Raw genomic sequence first — 22,231 nt, forward strand, 5'->3', positions numbered from 1 at the left:
GAGAGAGCAGGAGCAGAGGGAGAGGGAGAAGCAGACTCCCCACTGAGCAGGGAGCCCAACATGGGGCTCGATCCCAGGACCCTGAGATCATGACCTGAGCCGAAGGCAGATGCTCAACCAACTGAGCCACCCAGGCGCCCGACTTGTCATTTTTCCTTAGCCTGTATCACTTGATATTTCACATAGCTTACCTATTTATTATGCTCATTGTTTATCATCTCTCTCCGCCCTGGAACCAGGTTTTCTGTCCATTTCGTCCCGAGCACCTGGAGCAGACACAGGAGGTGCTCAGGACGTGTGTATTGAATGACTGAGTGAGGGCGCACTTCCTCCCAGGGGCTGCTGTCATCACAGTCCCAACACCTAGTGGAGATTCACACGTACTGAACGCTTACTCTGTGCCAGGCACTTTCCCAGCATTAAATCATTTCATCCTCACAGACATCTTGTTTGTCCTGATCTGCAGATGGGACAAGGAAGCTCACAGGTGACGTAACTTTCCCAACAAACCACAGCTGGGGTGTGGAGAACTCAGACACAGCCTGGCTCTCATAGCTGTAGAGCCTCTGAAGAGCCAAAAACATCCCCACCCCATCTTAGAGCCGAGGAAAGTGGTCACGAGGGAGGCAGATTGACATGCCCAGGGCCACACGGCTGGCAAGTGGAGGGACCAGAATTTGCATCCCCTCAGTTTGTCTCCAGAGCCAGTTTGCTCAGCCTCACGTGTCCCTGAAGCAGATACTTGGTGACTGCCTGTGGCATGAAGGAGACCCAGACAAGCAGCAAGCTGAGGCAGCTGGGTGACCGAGTTCTCTTCGTGATGCCGAGGTGCCTCTCTTGCCCTAGGTAATCATTTTAGAGTTTTCTCAGCCTTACCTTGAACCACCCACCCTCTCACTTCCTCTGTTCTGGGGCCTGAACTTCCTTCTGTGCCTCAAACTCAGCAATCTCCCGCATGCTGCCCCCTCTGCCCACCAGACTCTCGCCTGACCCACTCCTGTATCTTCCAGGTCTCCAGCTTGATGTCCTCTCCTCCAGGAAGTCCTCCCTGACCTGCAGTCTGGGTCAGGCGCCTCCTCTGGGCTCCCCCAGCTCAGCCCTGTGCACGCTGGGTTGGCACTGACTGAGGACAGGCGTGTGAGCTCATACTGGCAGGGCTGGGGATGTCTTGGTCTCTACTGTGCCCCCAACGCTACTAAGCCACAGGGATCAGCACAAAAGAGGAGTTCAGGGAATATTTGTTAGTGAATGAATGAATACATGGATTGATGGTTGTTAATGGTTGTTCCCTAACCCAGTTGATTACATTAAATCTTCCTGGTCTGGGTGCTCCCAAAGACCAATAGCTTGTCTTGCCCATAGGGAATTAAAAAAAAAACAACTCTCCTGTATTGAACCTTTACTGTGTCCTCAGGTCTCAGCTCAGATGTCTGCTCTTTCAGGAAACCCTCCTTGCCCCTTCTCCCCAGGCGGGGTCAGGCACCCCCTGGGGTTCTCCCAGCCCAGCTCACTCTGAGCTTCCTGCTGTTTGTTTATGACCAGTATCATTTCAGCTCACTTAATATTTCCAGGCTGCTCATGGCGAGCTTGGCACCGAGCCTGATTTTATTAAGCTCTCAACAACCAGGAGCCATCATTATTGTTTTGTTATCATCACTATTGACTGTCATTATCTCAGTTCCTGGTCTCCTTAACTCTAACATTCTCCAGTTGTCCCTCCATGGCACCCCTTCTCCCCGGATTGCTCCTGCATCCTGGCAAAGGGGCGGGGAGGGGGGCTTAGGAGGAGGGGGATGTAATTCTCAAGGGGACTCAGGGCCAAAAGGCGGGGATTTCTTTCTTCTTTTCCACCCTAGTGGAAACCCCGGGATTCCTGGGGCTCTTGTTCTCTGTGCTGGACAGAGGAAGGAAAGAGAGCCCTGGGGTAGAGGGGGGAGGTGGGTCCAAAGTTCCTCCCTGCCGCCACCACCCCTTTCTGTCCTGGGAGCCACTCTCATCACAGTGAGGTTGCAGCAGGGCAGAGGGGAAGAAGAGGGAGCTGGAGGGGTGCGGCTGGAGTGAAGACAGCGTCTGTGTGTGCAAGCCGGGGCACACTGGTCAGGTGCCAGGACCCATGGGGCTCGCTGACTTATGGGGCCACCACTGGGCGGGAATCCTGCTTGCAGGTGAGTGCACTGCTCCCTTCAGAGGGAGCTGGGGATGAGTGTGTGTGTGTGTGTGTGTGTGCACACAAAAGAGAGAGACACAAAGAGAAATAGAGATACACACACACACACACACACACACACAGAAATATAGATAAATACAAAAGAGATTGACAAAGGTAGAGAGAGACCAGAGATAATGACATATGTACAGAAAGAGATAGAACCACAGAATCAGAGCCCTAGAGAGAAATAGGGGGACACAGAGGCAGAGCGTGAAAATGACAGGAGAAACTGTAGCAGAGGGAAGAACAGGGAGGGACAGATAGGAGAGAGGGAGACAGAGGACAGACAGAGACAGAAAGAAAAATTACAGTCACACAGAGAAATAGACTGGGGGGAGTCGTGGAGAGAGATCCAGAGAGAGGTATGGAAAGAGCTGGAACATAGCAGACAGGAGAAGACGGGCAGAGGGAGGATGTGCCAGCCCCGCGTGGCCAGGTCACACCTCAATCAGAACAGGGGATGGATGTGACATTGATGCTTAGAGTCTTGGAGGCAAAAGGACGAAACAAGACTATTTTGATAAGAAAAAGCATTTTGGAGGCAAAGAAATGATTTCGCAATGTGTGGTGTGCAAAACTCAGCCCTGCTTTGCTGTGTGGCCCTGAGACCAGCTCTTCCCCCCTGGCTGACCCTGGCAGGTTGCGGGGGCTCTGGGGTCCCCCGAGGGGCTGTGAGTTTGCTTCCCCCTGTGCACAGAAGGCAGGACCCTGTGGGGAGGAGGCGGGAGGGAAGGGGCCAGGTAACAGCTGTCTGCAGAGGAGGTGTATCTCAAATGGGTGTGATGAGACGCACCGTTGATGCTTTCACTCATAGTATTTCTGTTATTCTTAATATATTATTATATATTATATATATAAAAATATATATATTAATTATATATAATATAATATATATAATATATATTATATATAATATATATAATATATATAACAGTATATTCTGTTATCCTTACTGTTATCCTATTCTGTTATATGAGGTGGGAACTATTATTACTCCATTTTACAGATGGGGAAACTGAGACTCAGAGAGGGGACATGACTTGCCAAAAAAAGAGACAAAGCTGGGATTCACATATAGGCAGTCAGGCTTTGAGCCTGTGGACTTAACCTCTAGCAATATTACAGGCAGAAAATACCAACATAGAAATAATCATAATAATAATAGTGACTAGCACTTACTATGAACTGTTTTAAGCGCATCACATCTGATATCTCATCAAGCCTCACAACAACCCCATGAACTAAGTTCTATTCTCCCCATTTTGCTGTTGAAGAAACTGAGGCTCACAAAGAGAGAGCCTCTTGCCCATGATCATAGACCCAGGAAGCATTAGAGTCAGTATTTTTTTTCCAAATATCCTAAGAGCCCATGCCCTTAACCACTGACTGAGCAGGGAATGGGGCAGCACTCGGGCCAGACTGGGGTCCAGTGAGGGCTGGAGAGAAACATGGCTGCCGGCCTCTGTGAATTGGGCTGAGGGGAGGCTTGGGGGGATGTCAAGGTCAGCTGCACATGAGCACGGGGGCTGGGGGTGGGGGGTCCACGGTCTCCTCAAGCCTGAATGTAGATTGGCCAAATGGAACACCAACAACTCTTGCTATCTTGTTCCCTTTTCCTCCCTATGGGAGGGAAATCTCCGCCTGAGGGCAAGTCTGCCAAAGTACCAAAGATTAATTTCCCCCACCAGAGATAACAGAAGTTCCTGTTTATCAGGGATAAGCTCTGTGCCCATCCCTGGGCTGACAGGAGGAATTATGCAGTGTTAAGAACACACCCTTTAGGTGCTGTCCGGCCAGGTTCAAGTTTGGCTTCTGCCACTTAGTATAATGCTCTTGGAAGGGGACTCCACCTCTCTGAGCATCTCTTTCCCTCTGTGTGGAAAGAGGAGACTGATCATGTATCTCCTGCAGGGTGAGCATCAATGGAGAGAGCACAGTGACCCTCAGGGGGCCCCATTACAACTTGCCAGTATTCATCACCTCAACGCAACAACCCTAGGATGCAGGTGATGTTATGTCCATTCTACAGCTGGACAAATTGAGGCTCAAGAAGATTAAAAACATGCCACAAGTCACATGGCCAGTGAGTAGTGGCTAGGAGTCAAGCCTCTAGGGGTGAAGTGCCATGTCCATGACCTAGACCTCTCTCTCTTTATGAAGACCATAACTGGACACCCCCAACACACTGCCCCCTCTCTGAATGCCTCTTCTCTCTCCCCCACCAGCCTTGCTTTTGACCATGTGGAGTCCACCAGCTGCAGTCCAGTTCACCCTTGATGCCACCCCACTTACCACCACCCAAGGTGAGAAGGATGTTGTTCCATCTAGGTCTGGGACCCCCTGGGCACCCCAGACTTGTGGCAGATTCAGAGATGTGGGCACAGAAAATAAGGTTATCATTCTGATCCCTGCCTTCATACCTAAAGGTTATCATTCTGATCCCTGCCTTCATACCTAAAGCACCCATCAGGATTCCATGCCCAAAGTCCCAACAGGACAAATCAGATTGGCCCAGCCAGGGTCAGGCAACAACCGGACAGATCAGTTGTATTGGGGGCAGGGGTAGAGGGGTGGACTGTGGCTGGCATGATTGTGGGTGGGAAAGGTTGGCTAAGAAGTGGGCAGTAGGATCTGGCTGGCATCCCTGTTACAAATGTGATTCTCCTTACAGCTGAAATTAATTGACCCATTGTCATATCCCAGATCCTTCCGCTTCATTTGTACAATCCTCTTTAGTGAGGCTCAGAGAGGGGAAGCAAGTTGCCCGTGATCACGCTTAAAATGAGCAGTAGGTCTAGCATTTGAGTCCAGGCATTGAGCTCATTTGCCTTCTGGCAATTCCAGTCCAGTCTCTCTGGGTCCCTCTGTGGCTACATTTGGCTTGGTGCTCTTCTGTCTGTGTCTCTGCCTCTGTCTCCTTCTCTTTCTCCCTGTGCAGAACTGCCCGGCAGGCCCACCATTTCAATCAGCCAGGACACTGCCATAGAGCAGAGGGAACAGGTGACCCTCTACTGTAACACCAAGGATGCCAACGTTACCATCCACTGGTTCTCCAACGATCTCCCCCTGGTGTTCCATGAGCGCATGCTGCTGTCTACAGACGGCAAGAAACTCACCATCCTCACTGTGCAGCGGGAGGACTCTGCGACTTACAAATGCAAAGCTCAGGGTTTCTACCAGGTCCAGAGCAGTGATCCCACCTTCCTGACTGTGAACTGTGAGTCCCTTTCCATTCTCCCCAACCCCTCACTAACACCCCCTTTCTTGGTGACTTCATTCAGTCTCACAGCTTCAGATACCATCCAAATGTGGACTTGTCTACCCTTGGTCTCCAGGCGTATAAGTAACTGTTTGATGTCTCTACTTGGACTCTATTGGGAACATCCAGGTTAAGATATCTAAAACTAAGTTCCTTAACCTTCAGATGTTTGCTACAAAATCTTGCCTGGGTAGGGGCAAGGAAAGAGCATTTTCTGGCATACTTTAGATGTGTCTTACAATCCCACTTTACCCAGGATTAAGGCTGACATTTAATTTCCATTAGACTCCTGTATCTCCTTTGTAATTGATCCAGAGCTTGGATGGGGAGAAGAGAAATATTAATATTTACTGACTCCTGAGGTCTCCCTAAGAGAGCCTTTGCTGATGTGATCATTCCTGCTGATTGTTCTTGTCCTCCCAGATGGTCCTGACCCATTTGAAATCAAGTTGGATTCTGGTGTATCCAGCGGGGAGGTGGTTGAGGTGATAGAGGGCTCCAATGTGACCTTCTCTGTGGAAACACAGTCTCACCCACCTCCTGCCTATTCCTGGTTTCTCAACAATAACGTCACTCTGTCTTCCACCACGAGAACATTCACCATCCAGGCTGTGTCCACGGAACATGAAGGCACATACAAGTGCTTGGTGTACAACTGTGCCACGCACCTGTTCCGCCTGGGTGCTCTTGAAGTCCGAGTCCTTGGTGAGGCTCTTTTTCCTGTTCCTCTCCTTTGTTCCTCTGAGAATCAGAGCTACAGCAATATCCCAGAGGTTGAGGAGGACACAGAAAAGTGGGGATTTCCTACGTGGCTGGTGGCAGAACGGGGCTCTGACCACAGGGAAGGACCTGGCTCCTGGCTTGGCCCATCTTCCACAAGACCTTGTTGGCTGTCTATGGGTCGTCCATTCTTTGCTTCTCTGAAAGTTGGTGGGGGGGGTTGAGTCTCTATACATACAAACCCTAACACAATATTCACACATCTCAGCACACAAATCACAACCACATATGCACAGAACGCTCACACATGTGCACAACACACACAAGACACATGCAATTCACATACAATAAATACACAGAACCCTACCCACATACAACATACATGCAAAGCATATACAACACGCACACAACAGAAACATATAACACACGGTACATGACACAGCATTGACCTACATCACATGCTCATACTGTTCACACAAACCCCCAACACATACAAGCAGTACACTCACACATACACACAACACAGATACAACAAACTACCGCAAACACACAACACACGCTCATGTAAAACATACATACACAATATATAACATACACACAACACACATTACAGTCACTCAGCAGCCTCACATACAACACAGAAAATACCCACATGCTGTACGTTCCGTACCCTCAGCACATGCGCAGAACTGACACGTTACACATACTCCGTGTATACATACTCCCACACCACACAGTCACACACAAGGCGTCTAGAACACCATACAACACACATGCATAACACAGTACCGCACACAACATACACTCACATGCAGAAAATACATACACACACAACACATACAGAGTGAATACATACCTCACGGTCACAAAACATATATACACAACACACACATACAACAGACACAAAATTAAAACACACACGACATGTCCATACACCACGCCCTCACCATACACACACTCACATAATTGTCACACAGCACACACTCATACCTCCCATATCATGCAGTCATAGGCAAAGAACATACACACACACACACACACACACACACACACACACCATCCACAACATACACACATGTCCCTGGAAAGCCCTATGGCGCCTGCCTGGGCAGGAGACTGGGAAGGGTCCCTGACCCGCACCCCGTGTCTCTGTGTGTGTTTCCAGAAATGCTGACCAAGCCTAACATTGTGTCCCCAAGCCTAAATCTCGTGGAAAATGCCAGCTCCGTGACCCTGACCTGCCAGACCTCCCACAAGGGGGCTGGAGTCCTGTGGTTCCTGAGGGGCCAGGCCCTCCTGCCTAGCAAGCACCTGGTGCTGTCGGCCGACAACAGGAGCCTGGTCATCCACGGTCTCCAGCGAGATGACACAGGCCCCTACGAGTGTGAAGTCTGGAACTGGGGCAGCCAGGCACAAAGCGAGCCCCTCACGCTCACCATCAGCTGTGAGTCACCCAAGCTGGACCTCGTCCTCCTCTCTCCCTCCCTCCTTCCCTTTCGGTTGTTCCTTCTAGCCATTCGTTCCACAATTATTGAATACCTGCTCTGTGCCAGGCATGTCCGGGCACGGGACAAGGCAAAGCACCTGCCCTTGTGGGGCTTACATTCTAGTGGGGAGACACACTTTAAACAGCTAAGCAAGGGAGAGGCATGGTGTGTCGGGCGGGGCTGAGGAGAAACGCGAGGGCAGCAGGAGGGACAGGGAAAGCTGGGAGGGGAAGATGTTGCAGTCTTAGTCACGTGGGGTAGTCAGGGGAGGCCTCCCTGAGGAGGAACACTGCAGGCTGCTAAGGAAAGAGAGAGCAGGGGGAGGGAGCAGCATGTGAGGTGGGTGATGAGCAGGAACCCAAGGAGGCCAAGGTGAGCAGACAGGTGAATGAGGGGGAGGACAGAATAGGAGAGGTCTGGAGGTAAAAGGGTGGGGGCAGATCCTGCAGGGCCCCATGAGCCATGGCGAGGGCACTGGGAGCAACAGAAGGCTCTGAGGGGAGGGAGAAGGGGATCAGACTTAGGTTCTCACAGGGCATCCTGGGCCCTTGTCTATGGAGTGGAAGCAGGGGAGAGGGAGGAGGTTGAGAAAGTGTTGTGTTTGTTCGGGTCCTTGGAGAGGCAGACCCCAAGGTAGGATTAAAGGGGTGACATGTGCAAGGACTTTAGTAGGAGGAATGCTACTGTGCAGAAACGTAGGGAGGGAGCCTTGGAAGGCTGGGGAGCCACTGACCGAGATGCCCGTCCAGCCCTGAGCAAGCAGGGGAGGGGGAGGGAGAGAAGGTTGGGCGGAAGCGTGGAAACCACCATGCAGTCTGAAGAACATCAGCAAGGCTGTTGGGGGCCCCATATCTCCCAGGAAGGGGCCTGCCTCAGTTTCCCCAACATGCTCAGGTACAGGTCGGGTGTAGCCCGCGGGAGAGCAGGCAGTGGATTTCAGGGGCTGGGCACTTGGTTATTGAAACTCCTGCCATCCGAAGTCTGCAAGCCACCTTCTCGGGATGGCCACAGTCATCCGTCTGGGAAATGAGAAGTGGTCGGGCCGTGGGACCATGGATCCATTTGGAATCTAGGACTCAGGATTTGCTGCCATTGACACAAGTGAAAGAGAAAGGGACTGCCTCCAAGGTTTTTTGCCTGAGCTACTCACATGGTTTAGTGGCCACGAGCTGAAGTGAAGGGGCACCTGCAAGGAGAGAAAGTAGGGTCCACGTGTGTACGTGTTAAATAATGGGGCATATGGGGGTGGGGGTTACATGCACTGCTGCTCTCTTCTTCCGTTCCCACTTCAGTCATGAAACCAAAAACTGCTCTTTTGCTCTCCCTCTCTGCTGAGCAAATGTGGGGTGCTTGGTAAGTAACAGCCGTGACTTTTGGAGCTCCCAGGCTACTTGGGATGGGGAGGTCAGTATTCAGGCCAAGAAAAAAATACAGCATCAAGAGTGCTGCCATGGGACGACAGGATTTGGGGAACCCAAAGGAAGCCCCCACTGGTCTGGGGGATGTGGGAAGGCTCATCATGAGAGGGGGTGTCTTCCATGAGATCCAGAGGACGAGTAAGTTAGCTAGGTAGAGCAGTCTCAGGGAAGAGAAGAGCATTCCAGAGAAGGAAGAGAATGTGTGAAGGCTCTGAAGTAAGAGGAAACATGATAAAGATGGAACATCTGAGTAGGATCTTATTTCTGAATCGAGAGTGGGAGGTGTGGAGAGGTGAGAGGTGAGGCTGGAGGGGTCTGCAAGGGCAAGATTGTGAATTAGCTCTTCAGCCATGGCCTTTGTCCTAAGGGTACTGGGGAGCCATGGAGGGCTCTGAGCATGGGAGGGATAGTGTCAAGTTTGTACTTAGGGAGCCGCTCTGGCTGCTGTATGGAGGATTTGACACTGGGATGGGAAGAACCTGAGGGATCCTGGTGGCCATGGGGTTTGGATGGGGAGAATATCAAAGGATACCTAGGAGGGGATGAGGCCAGGATTTTCCTCCTTTCCCGGAGTGTCCCAACTAGAAACTCTTTGCGTCCTTCTTTCCAGTAGTTCACATTAATTTAAATAAGACAAAGACTCAGCCCTTGGTTAGCATGGAAAACTCAACAGCCATTTCGTTTGTTTCCTTCACGTTTGTGGGAGGAGGGCCAAGTGCCAATGACCTCCTTCTGGCTTTAGGAGGGAACTCTGAAAGTGTCTCTACTTTGGAGAATACATGGATGTAAATTTAAATATCGCAACAGGGCCATTTGCTCTTCAGTAAGGAAGTCCATCAGAATGGTAAAGTTTTTGGAAGTGCGGGGCTATGTTCACAGGACACAGCAACAATTTGGGAAGCCTGGATGCGTTATGAGGCTCCTTGGTGAGAGCTCGCTTTTGCAAGGGCAGGGGGTTTGTTTTTTATTTTGATGTTGTTTTGCTTTGGGTTTCTCCCCTCCATGCTGTGAACTACAGTCTGCCTGCTTGGCAGCTAAGGAGGAAAAGGGAACATCTTGCCGAGATTCCTTTCAACTGTGGGTTAGAAGAGCCTTTGTTCTCCAGGCTATAACCTAGAATTCTGTTAGTTAGAATCAAGAAGGGGTAGGGGGGAAGGGGTAAAGCATCCAGTGTGGAAGCAGGGCGGGCAGAACAGGAAAACTCGGCAGTGGAGAGTGGGTGCTTGATGTTTGGCTTTGCACACAGATGGCCCTGATCGCGTGGACATCACCAGAGGGGCAGCGTCTGGGGTGGTCAGCACCATCAAGGCGGAGCTCAACTCCAGCCTGACCCTGCAGTGTCAGGCGGAGTCCCAGCCGGAAGCCAAGTTTCACTGGACCCTTGAACACTCCACCACTGTGTATATGGGCAAGCACTTAATCATCGGGGCCCTGACCTGGGAACACCAGGGCATCTACAACTGCACGGCCTCCAACCCGCTGACCCACCTGGCCCGCTCTGCCTCCGTCCTGGTCAGAGTGGTAGGTAAGTGCCTCAGTGTCCCTTCCCCTGGGGTCCAAACGGCTTTCCCTGATGCCAGCCTCACTATCTAGTCTTCTAGTGTGACGACAAGTGTACTGTGTGGGGCGGGTTCCCAATCTGGAGCTGCCGAATCCCAGCCTGTAATGCTTGGGAGCTAGAGCCTCTCCTTCCTAGCTGTGTGCCCTGGAAAACCCTCCAGGCTGCTCAGAGCCTCAGGTTTTTTTTTTTTTTTACCTGGAAATGGGGGTTGTGATGCCTTACCTTCCAGAGTTGTTTAGAAGCACAGTGAGTCAGGGAGATAGTCAATGAGCGAAGGAGTGAACTGGTAGGAATTATATTAATTATAGGAATTACATATATTTTAAAGATTCTATTTGTTTGAGAGAGCGAGAAAGAGAGAGAGAGAGCACGAGCAAGCAGGGGGAAGGGCAAAGGGAGAGGGAGAAGTAGACTTCCCGCTGAGCAGGGAGCCTGACGTGGGGCTCGATCCCAGGACCCTGAGATCATTACCCGAGCTGAAGGCAGATGCTTAACCGACTGAGCCACCCAGGTGCCCCTAATTATAGGAATTATATTAGTAACAGCTTGGTGTGACTGGCAGCGAGTCCCTGTATTTCTATCTTGAGTTATTGAGAGGGCAGCATGGTGTCGCTATTAGCCAGAGTTTTGTATCCCAGCTCTAATGCTTATTGGCTGTGTGATCTTGGGCATGTTGCTTAACCTCTCTGGACCTCTGATTCCTTGTTTGGAAAACAAGGTAAAAAAACGTAACAGTTGTGCTTATATCATAGGGTCATTGAAAATTAACCAACATTTGTAAGGTTTTTATAGCAGTGCCTGGCATATTGTGTTTATGAAACAAATAAAATTATTCTTTATTGAGCCTATGCTGCATGCCCGAAACAAACCTTTCCATATACAGTATCAGCAAACACTTCTTGGGTGCCCACTGCCAGCCAGCTCTGAGTGAGGCCTCCTGGCATCTCTGTTGTGTAGGAGAGACTGAGACCCGTCCTAGGGTTTGAAACCAGGCTGGCCTCCTCAGGAGTCATGTTCTTAGTTGTCACCGAGGGGAGGACCCTATGCACATTCCCAAACTACCTAATTTAATCTTCAAAACAACTCTGGTCTTGTTAAGACCATTTGATGAATGGAGAAACAGAGGCTCAGAGGAGGAAGCAGTGAATACGGTTGATGGTCATGGGGGTGTTGTAGGATTTGAACGAGATCATGTATGATGGGCTCTTGGAGCTTAGAGCTTGGTGGATGGCAGCTTCTATCATCATCGTCATCATCGGATCATATCATGGTCTTTTATCAAGTACTGACTCTGTGTCAGGCATGGTGCTCTTACTCCTATGTGGGATCTCACTTAATGCCCTCAAAGCCTATAGGGTTATGAATGGCTATACTTGTTTGACACAGAAAGAAATGAAGGCTCAAAGAATGAAACTAAGAACCCCCAACACATCCTGGAGGCCCCCTCCTGCCCCTCCAAATCAGAGAGCTCCTTCCTCTCACCCCTGATCCTCATGGCTGCCTTCCTAATCCCTGTGGCCGGACTTCACCCCTTTGGGAAGGCTTCTGGGCAGAAGCTGGATGGGAAAACACAGGCCCATGTTAATGATTACAGCTGCTATTTATTAATCAATCACCTGTGGTGTGTGCAGCATGAACATTCACGATCTCATTTCATCTTCACATCATCATTGTGTGGTGGGTACCATTTCCCTCACTTTACAGATGAGGAAATCAGACTCAGAAGGGGATGTCACTTGTCCGTGGTCCCAGGGCCCCAGAGAGTCAAAGGTGACTCAGGTATGAAAATGAGGAGGAAAATGGGGGAAAGCCAGGTTTCTGGTTTTCAGAGCCCTTTCCTCTGAAAGCCATATTTGATCCATTATCCCAAGCAGTATTGTCATCCCACCAACATTTACTGATCGCTTTCCATGGGTCTAAATATTGTCCTATCTTGAGCATGTTGAGCATTCCATATTTTGAACACGAATACTCTTATGCTGAATCTTTTCAGCAACCACTGACACTATTATCCCTGTCTTACAGAGGAGACAACTGAAGCACAGAGAGGTTAAGTAGCATGGTCAAAGTCACACAGCTGAGATATGAATAGGCCATTTGACACCAGAAATGATGCTATTAATACCACAAAATGCTGCCTCCCGGTGACTGGAAAACACATGTTCATCAACTGACAGTAAAGATAAAGCCACAGCTTGGGAATGGGGACGGGGGCAGGCATGAGGGTGTGTCAGACCAGGGTCCTGACTCTTTCTCCTTGCCCAGGTCCCAGGTCATCCCTGTCTGCAAGAGTCATTGCTGGCATTGCTCTGGGGATCTTGACTGTCATTGCCCTATCCACAGGGCTGGGCTATTTCCTCTACAACAGAAACGCCAGACGGTAAAGCTGGGAATGGGGCAAGGGACGTGGGCTGCAGGGGGCCTGCCTGGCCGAAGTGTTGCTGACCATGGTGCTGAGCTGTCTCTGTAGCAACTGGGGGACTCAGGGGGGTTGGGACAATGCCCAAGAATGGATGTGGGAGATGGGTAGGGCCTGTGAAGATGGCAAGGACTGGAGGCAGAAGAATGAGGGATTTGGGGTTTCAGGTTCTCAAGGAAAAAAGCAGAGGACCCCATCCAGGAGGGAGCAACACCCACCTCTGCGGAGGGGCCCCAGGTGGAGTCCTGTTCCAGTAAGTGACTTCATAGCTGATGCCCAGGGCAGCAGTGGGGGTTGGGGAAGGGGCTGATCCTGGGAGCCTGGGCCTCTGCTCCCAGCTTTGCCACTAGTGATCATGGATGAGCTTGGAGCCGAGAACTCTGAGGAGTTCCGCCTGTTCCAACAGCCACAGCAAAAAATAGGGAAAAAATAGGTTGCCATTCTCTCCTTCCTCACCCTCGGAAAACTTTGCTAGTTGATTGCTGTAGGAAGAGAGAATCAATCACAACACTCATCCCTGCTGAACCCAAAGTCAGCCTTATAACCCACCTCAGCACAGCCCTTCATGCATGCTCTACTGATGGATGGGAGCTGACAAGGCAAAATGAAAACATTTTTGACATCTCTGGGCTAGGATTCTGGAAGGATACCCCCCCCGCCTCACCGAAATGGAAGCCCTAGAGACTGTCCAATCCAACTCAGTTTTGCAGAGAGGAAATCCACGCCCAGGAAGGAGAAAGGATAAACTCCACACTACAGAGGGCCCACTGGGGCTAGGTCTTAGATTTCTGCCCTCATCCATCTTATCAAACAGCCTTATCTAATGCAGAACTAGATTTCCAGGATATTTCCAGGTCAGGATCACTAGAGATGTAATGGGGAGTCCTGGGGAGGAAGGAAGGAAGGTAGGTTTCTGCCGCTACCTTTCTGGGGATAGGCGTGACCTGGAGAAACAGCCCCTTCCCTCACATCTCTTCCTAACTCCAGCCCCAGGCTGGCATTCCCTTTCTCTAGACTGTCCAAGGCCCATATATGCCAACTTACCTGAACCTCAAGGACAGGCTGGAGCCAAAAAGGTGAGCAGTGCTCCAGAGGGACCCTTCCTGCTCCCCTGACTATCTGGTCCTTCCCCAGCCCAGCAGGGCCGTTCCAGTCCCACCTCTTGGGTTGGGGGGTGAGGCGTGTTCTCTTGAGGATACCCAGTGTTAGTTTTAGTCTCTCTGCATCACCTCCCCTGCCTTCTCTGGGGATCCCAAGATCCTCCCTGGCTTTCCATCTCTTCTCCTTGTTTTCTTGCCCTTCAACAATGCCTTGAGCTCCTCTGGGAATCAGGAGGGATGTAACTGCCTCTGAGGCCAAAACTGTTTCTGAGAATTTCTGGGAATGGTCCCCATCCCAAGCCCATGACCTCTTCACTACTTTCTTTTCCCCCAGGTGCTGCCACCAGACCCCCCAGAGCAGTTTTATGAGGTATGTTGGCCCTGCTGGGTTTGATTTTAAAAAGCTGCAGTGGGAATACAATCAGAACGTTGTGTTTGAAAGTCTGAGAAACCATCCTGTATAAATCTTCATTGTACACTGCAAGGCCAGGGATGAGGAGAAAGTGGCCCGAGGCCTCAGAGGCAGCTGGGTCAGATTCTAGGTCTCTGGCTCCTACTGTGTTCCTTTTACCTCCAGGGCTCTGAATTGGCTTGCAAATGAGATGGCACTAACTAGCACATGCTGGGTGCAAAGGATGTTTTGGGGTAGAGGTTGCAAAGATAGCCAGGTGAAATGACAGAATTCTAGAGCAGGGGCTTGGCTCTGGATCCTAAACTTATATCCACTTCTGATTCTTTGTAAGGACTTAGTGAAACCTATTCCTCTCGGGGATCACTGAAGATTGCAGGCTGGCACTTTCTGTAATTTTAAGGCAATCTGTTCCCGTGGTCCCTAACCGATCTCTCCATTCACCTGCAGAAGGATCCACCATCAGCAAACTCCAGGAACTATTATCATGGCCCCAGAAAACCAATGCCCAAAGTTGCATTGGATCCATTGGCCCCCACTCTACCAAAAGGAAACCCAGAGTCAAGCTATGAGGTAATTTTATGCCACCCTGAATCTTTGGACAGGTTGAGAGCTGTCACCAACCTGCTTCTTCCTCCTTGCCGAAAAGTCTGTAGGATAAACTATCAAGAGAATTTTCCCTTCATTATTTTTCAGTTCCATTCCTTTCATTCCATCCTATCCTGTTCTACTTCATTTCATTCGGTTCCTTTCCAGTCCACTCGATTTTACTCTGTTCCATGTTTCCATCACATTTATTTTCACCCCACCTGTTAGAAGGTGGAGGAGGGGCAGGAATGTATCCCCCAAATTGAGAAGGCACTCTGAGACCAGAGAACAAATTGCTGCAGTGCAGCAATTCTCCATAAAGTCCTGATCTTAGTCCACAGAATTTATAGAGTGAATTCACAGGGTCTAACGCTTAACAGACCTCTTGCCACCACCTATGCACCAGAAGACACTATGTCATCTCTACCAGTTATCTGAACAACTTTAGGGAAGACCAGAACAAGCCTTCCCCTATTCGGTGGGGGCATACCCTCACCTGCAAGGGGCCTGGAACACGTAGCCCCACACAAGGTCATCTTGCAGACTTGAACAAGATGGAGTCAGTACTGTGGGCACTCTTACACCACCCATTTCCTTTCTATCCATTTCACTTTACTCCATTTTTTTTTTTTTTTGAGAGAGAACATCCCCAAGAGCTTGAGAGGGGGAGGGGCAGAGGGAGAGAATCTCCAGCAGACACCCCCCAGCACTGTTGAGTGCAGAGCCCAACGCGGGGCTCAATCTCACAACCCTGAGATCACCACCTGAGCGGAAACCAAGAGTTGGACACTCAACTGACTGAGCCACCCAAGCTTTACTCCATTTTTTTCCCCACTTTATTCCAACCATTTGCTTGCCATGCTATTTACGTCCATTCCACTCCATCCCTCCACCCTCCATTTCTTTTGTTTCTTTCCATAAAATTCCTTCTTTTCCTCTTGTGTCATCCCATTCCATTCCTTTCCATCTCTTCCTTATGTCCATTCCATTCTTTCCCACTCATTTCTATTGCATTTTCTTCATTTTTATTTTTTCCCTTTAACTCCCCTTGGTTCATCCCTTCCATCCTACACATTTTGGCTCCCACCATCCCACTCCTTTCTGTTCAGTATCCCTATTTACACAGTGCCATACACCTGGCTTTCATTTCATTCCAGAGCATTCCCTTTCTTCTCCCTCCATACAGTACCTCCCCACTCTCTTCCTTTCCCTTCCATTTCTTTCCTTCTTCTCCCTCCATTTCCTTTCCACTGTGCCTCCCTCTTCTGCTCAATTCTATTCACTGTTTCCCGTGCCCATCCATTCTGTCCTCTTCCACTCCTTCTCCGCTCTCCTCCATTGGATCCCATCCCATGCTCCCTTCCTTCTCTCCCGTCACATTCCCTTCCAGCAGCCCGTGCTACTTTCCTTCCCATTTAGCTCCCTGCTTTCTGGTCCTCTCCTTCCGTTCCTTCCCTTCCACGCCACTGCATGAGCTGCATTCAACTCCATCTCTTCATCCTAGATTCTGCAGCGCTCCAATTTCATTCCTGTATTGCCACTCCTGAACTCCCAGTTGCCCTTTGTCATATTAGTTTTTTGTCACTTGCCTTCTTTTCCTCTCCTCGGATGCCTTCCCCTGACATTCTTGTCCATTCAGTTCTAATCCTATGCTCCATGTCATTCCTCTCCTTTCCACACCAGCTTATTTTACTTCATTCTTTTCCTTTTCATTCCTTTCCACTATTATTTTTCTATTTATTATTTTTTAAAGATTTTATTTATTTATTTGAGAGAGAGAGAGAGAGAGAGAAAGTGAGCACGAGCAGGGGGGGAGGGTCAGATGGAGAGGGAGAAGTAGACTCCCCGCTGAGCAGGGAGCCCGACTTGGGACTTGATCCCAGGACCCCAGGATTATGACCTGAGCCAAAGGCAGACGCTTAACCGACTGAGCCACCCAGGCACCCCCGATTTTTCTATTTATTCCATTTTTTTCATTTACATTTTTTTGGACCCTTTGCCATTTATTCCTTTCCACTCCCTGACTTCAGTTTCTGTTCCATATTTCATTTCTCTCCATTCCCACCCCTTTCAGTGCATTGATAACCATCTATCCCTTTTGATTTGTTTCCTTTTCTAATTTTTTTTCCATATTTACCTCTCTGCATTTCTCCCATGGGGGACTTGAGGCGATTCACAGCAAGCTTATATACCGCCCTATATAATGGTGCTAAATTACAAATAGGAAACACAATTAGGAAAATACTTTTAATAATAGCAGCAAGTCAAGGCATGGATAAGAAAGTTAATCTGCTGGACCTACAATAGTATCTGTCCCTATATTTCTCATTTGTCTTTGACTTTCCTGGTAGTCAAATTAAAAAAAAAAAAAAAAAAAAAAGCATCATCAGTATTATCACCCAAAAGGAAGAAAGCTATTAGCTCATTCAGGCAAATGGGAAGCAGAGCTTCCCGCTGGAAGTTGAGATAACTCAGGTAATGGCTTCCTGGTTCTAAGGATTAGTGAAGTTATTTCAGAGAACACATGTGATAACTTCCACGTTCAGGACTAGTCAGATTACTCCATGCCCAGGGATGGACTTTAGACAGTATCCTCTGAAGGAGTCAGTGACCATTCAGACTTTTAGGAGGCAAAAGAGGGAGGCCAGGACAGATTTGGAAAAGAGAAAGTTTAGAGACACAGAACTCCAATAATTTAGTGTCTGAAGTCCTGCCTTTCAGTAGAGAAACAAATGTGTTCCCTGTTCTTCTGGAGGGCAGACCAGTTACTGTGGAGGGTATATTGGAGGGTGGCTGGTGGTAGTCTAATTGACAGATGAACCATCCTCAAAAGACGTGAATGTCTTATATATCATAGTCAGGGATTTTAAACATTATCTTTTTTTTTTTTTTTTTTTAAAGTAGGCTCCACACCCAATGTGGGGCTTGAACTCATGACCCCAAGATCAAGAGTCTCATGCTCTACCAACTAAGCCAGCCAGGCGCCTCCATAGTCAGGGATTTTAATAAAAAGACGAACCCTCTGAAAGTAATTGAGAGAACACTGGGGAATCTCAGATAACTCAATTTCAGAAATGATGTGTGGGTGTCCAAGGACTGGAATGTTATCAGGAAGCTTTTCTCTCTTATGCGGTTGCTCATCATTGCTGAGCAATGAATTTGCTCCATTGTTCTCAGTCCAGATTGAATTCCTATGCAAGCTTCCTGGTCACTATTCCTCTATAACTTCAAATTACATGTAACACCATCCTCTTTTACTATTTAAGAGTTTCCAGGTTCAAATTCTACAGAGGAGAATCAGACTGGCTCAGCCACCGTATGGATTGTGTTTAGGCTTGTCAGCTCTTCAGTCAGCTATGAACTGGTACAATCAGCCTTTTAGGTCCCTCTCTTCATCAGGGTCTGGGGAGGAGAGCTACATTTGTTCCCTTTTATCAATAAAGCAAAAGCTCTTCCTAGAAGTCTCACTTAAGGAAATTCCTCTTCTCTCTCCTTGGCCAGAATTCTGTCACATGGTATTCCTTGTTGCAAAGAGAGAGTGAGGTATTATGTTTCCTAGTCTTGTCAATAGAAGTAGACACGGGATAAGATACGGGGAAGAGTGTTGGGTCAGCAAACTGAATGTGTGCTACATTCTGGAGGGATGAGAGGAACAAACCATGCAAAGGATATGGAGTGGAGCATTCCAAGTCGAGGGGCATTAAGTGAAAAGGCTCTGAGGTGGGTGTATTATAATCTGTTGCTGCATAACAAATTACCACAAATGTAGCAGCTTAACACAGCATATGTTATTGTCTCAAAGGTTCTGTCTGGAGTCCAAGCACCGCTTAGATGGGCCTTCTGCAAGGCTGTAATCAAGCTGTTGGCCCAGGCTCAGGTCTCATCTGAGGCTTGACTGGGGAAGGAGCCACTTCCAAGCTCACGTCGTTATTCGGCAGCCTTCAGTTCCTTGCAGGCTGTCATAACAAGGGCCTCAGGTTCTTATTGGCTGTCAGCTGGAGGCTGCCTTCAGTCCTTTGCCATGTGGCCCTCTCCATAGGCAGCTCACACCATTGCATCTTACTTTTTCAAAGCCAAGACAGAAGTTGCAATCTTACGTAACAGAATCAATACCTGCCATCATGCACATCCTGCCATTTTGCCATATTCTACTGGTTAGGTGCAAGTCACAGGTCTTACCCTCAAGGGAAGGGGATGACATAAGGGCATGAATACCAGGAGGTGAGGATTATGGGGGACACTTTAGAGTGTGTCCTCTGTGGTAGGGAAGCATATGGGCCATTATAGGAACACAGAGGTGCCAACATGACTGAAGTGCAGTGATATAGGAGAAAGATCTTTGGAATTTCCAAGGATGGAGAACAGTGCCAGAGTACCTGGGCCTTGGACTAAATATAGCAAGTAGACCAGAAAGGCCTACCCAGAAAATGGAACTCATCTTTTCTCTTTGTGTAACAGGTGCTTGTGAATCCAGAACACAGCATTTACTGCCAAATCAACCCCTGAGTCTAACAGAAGATTTCCTTTCTCCAGAAATCCTGGAGGAATCATGCTCAATCACATATTCAATGAAATTTATTGGGTGCCTATTATATTCCAGCCATTCTCTTTGTAGACCTTGTGACATTCTGTTTTAATGTGTTTTTCAAGCTCTGGACCCTAGCTCCCACCAAATCTTGGGCTTTTGATTCATGTTTCTTTAAAAGCAATAAAGACAGGGAGAAAGTGACCCAGAATTAGCGGGCCAAGGTTCGAGACCCAGCAGCTGGAGATGCCCTAGCTGTATCACAAGGATGGGCAAACGCTGGGGATGGACACAGCAGCCGGGTGTGGGGGTGTGAGCCAGCCAGAGATGAGCAGGGGATGTATACAGGGGCCAGTCTTTTCAAATCATGGCAGAGGATGAGAGACAAGGAGCTATTAAGAGAAGATGACAGGAAAAAACAGAATGACACGAGAGACTGAGGCACCTGGGGGAGGAGCAGATGCAAGATGCTTAGAATCCCAAGGGATTTGCGGGTGGAGGTGGTGAGAGTCAGATTTGGTGAAGACAGAGTGAGGAGTCAAGGACTCCTTTCTGGCCAGAGCACCTGGATGACTGGCTGGCCACTTTCTGAGGCAACGATGAGGGAGGAGCACATTTGGGATAAAGAAGGAAAATCAAGAATTTGCTTTAGGCATGTCAAAAATAGATTAGCTGGAGAATAAAACAGGCAGTTGTTCATGAAAGTCTAGATAGAACAGGGTGGGAGAGATAAACATCTGGGAGTTGTCGGTGGGGTTTAAAGTTATGAGGCTGTAGGAGATCTTGTGTTAGGGTTCTCTAAGACCAGCCTCAGGCTCAATGATTTGCTAGAAGGATTCACAGGACCCAGAAGTTGTTATACTCATGGTTGTGGTTTATTTTATAGCAAAAAGAGAGAGAATAAAGTCAGCAAAGGGAAAGGTGCATGGGGTGAAGTCTGGAGGACACTACACGCAAACTTCCAGTGTCCTTTCTCAGTAGAGTTACCGGAGAATTCCCCAGCAATGATGTATGACAACACTTGTGAAGGGTTGCCAACCTGGGAAGCTCACCCTGAACCTGAGTGTTCAGGGTTTTTATAGGAGTCAGTCACATGGGCATATACTGTAAGACTGATCTGTCACTGAAGCTCCAGACCCCTATAGAAGAAAAGTTGGTGTTCACCATAGAGTATGTTGTTTGTATAAACTATGGACAAGCTGGTAGAGCATGGCTCAAGGCCTCAGGCCTGCAAAAACCCTTTATCAGATAGAACATTACAAGAGCTCAGTTCCTAGAAGCCAACCAAGAGCTAGTCATGGAAATAGGCCCTTCTTGGGTTTGAATACCCTAGGCCTGTTGAGTTAACCCTTTCCCCTACAGATTGCAAAGAAAGTGGATAAAGACAGAGAAGAGAAGGGGCTAATAACTAAGCCTTGGGTCCCTCCAATGTTTATAGTTTGAGAAGAGGCTTGAGCAAAGGAAAAGGACTGTCTTTTTTCCTCCCCACTGCCAAGAACCTGCCACCCCCAGTATCCCAGGGACAGGTTATACTCCCCCTCTAGTGACTCTTGCCTTTATCATCCAGCATTTAGAGCAAATGGATTCATGACCTTCTTGTTTCTCAGTACGTGTTGTGTCCTCACCCAAATCCTGGCCAATAGAACCTCAATATGAAACTTGGCTGATAGAGAAACCTGCGGGTTTGATGAGCATCTCCCTAGAATGAGTTCCTGTTCCTCAGTAGTAACTCTTCTTAAGTCTCTGTAACATTCAGGTTAGGTCAGGATTTGGGTGCTCCTGGAAGTAAAACTTACCATCTTGTTCATTTTGAAAGAAGAAGAAAAGAAGAGCAAACAAAAGGCGAAGTCAGTTTTAAATCATATTACTAATGCGTTAATGTCTGAATATCTTACATTTTTAAAAAAATGGAAAAAGTACAGAAAAAAGGGGAAGATGAGCTCATGGTCAAAGCATCCCATCATGATTTTGTCATATTTGCATACTGAATCTGTAGATCTTTCTGCAATATTTTACATCTTTACAACACAGCTTGTAGTATGGCGATTCTATGTCTTTTATGTCTCTCATTGGGGTTTTGAAGATTTCTTCTTATGCTTTCTTTTTTTTTTTTGCTTCTATTATGAATAAATATAAACTGTCCTGTCTTGTTTGCAAACTTAGTATTGCTTATGTAGAGGAAAGATACTGATAGGTGGGCAAGGGGCAATATAATGTAAGAGTTAAGATCATGAACTCTAGCATCAGACTTCGTGGACTCAATCCCACCTCTGCCCTCACAATACAATCCAGGGTAAGTTACTTAACACTTCTGGGCCTCAATGTCATCTTCCGTAAAATGGAAATAACAGTCCAACCTTGTATGAATTACTATGAGGACTAAGTGAGAAACGTTTATAAGGATGTTACAGCAGTACCTGGCACAGAGTGGTACATAAATATTTACCATTATCTGTTTCACATTCAATGCCTTTCTAGCCTCTCTTTGATGTTCATTTCTTTTAGTTAATTCTCTTGGGTCTTGTGGTTTGTAATC

The 22,231-nt window shown here is 48.3% G+C and overlaps 1 protein-coding gene across 1 annotated transcript; it reads left to right on the forward strand.

The window, feature by feature from the left end:
• Positions 1–2,113: 2,113 nt before the first annotated feature.
• On the forward strand, positions 2,114–13,038 carry CEACAM20 (CEA cell adhesion molecule 20). Its single transcript, XM_032388959.1, has 7 exons — positions 2,114–2,165; positions 4,435–4,587; positions 5,148–5,426; positions 5,892–6,173; positions 7,354–7,632; positions 10,340–10,618; positions 12,920–13,038. The coding sequence occupies exons 1-7, from the start codon at positions 2,114–2,116 to the stop codon at positions 13,036–13,038; spliced, it is 1,443 nt and encodes a 480-aa protein (XP_032244850.1).
• The last annotated feature ends 9,193 nt before the right edge of the window (positions 13,039–22,231 follow it).

This window comes from Phoca vitulina, unplaced genomic scaffold, assembly GCF_004348235.1.
Source record: "Phoca vitulina isolate PV1807 unplaced genomic scaffold, GSC_HSeal_1.0 scaffold52, whole genome shotgun sequence".
In the NCBI taxonomy this organism is placed as follows: domain Eukaryota; kingdom Metazoa; phylum Chordata; class Mammalia; order Carnivora; family Phocidae; genus Phoca; species Phoca vitulina.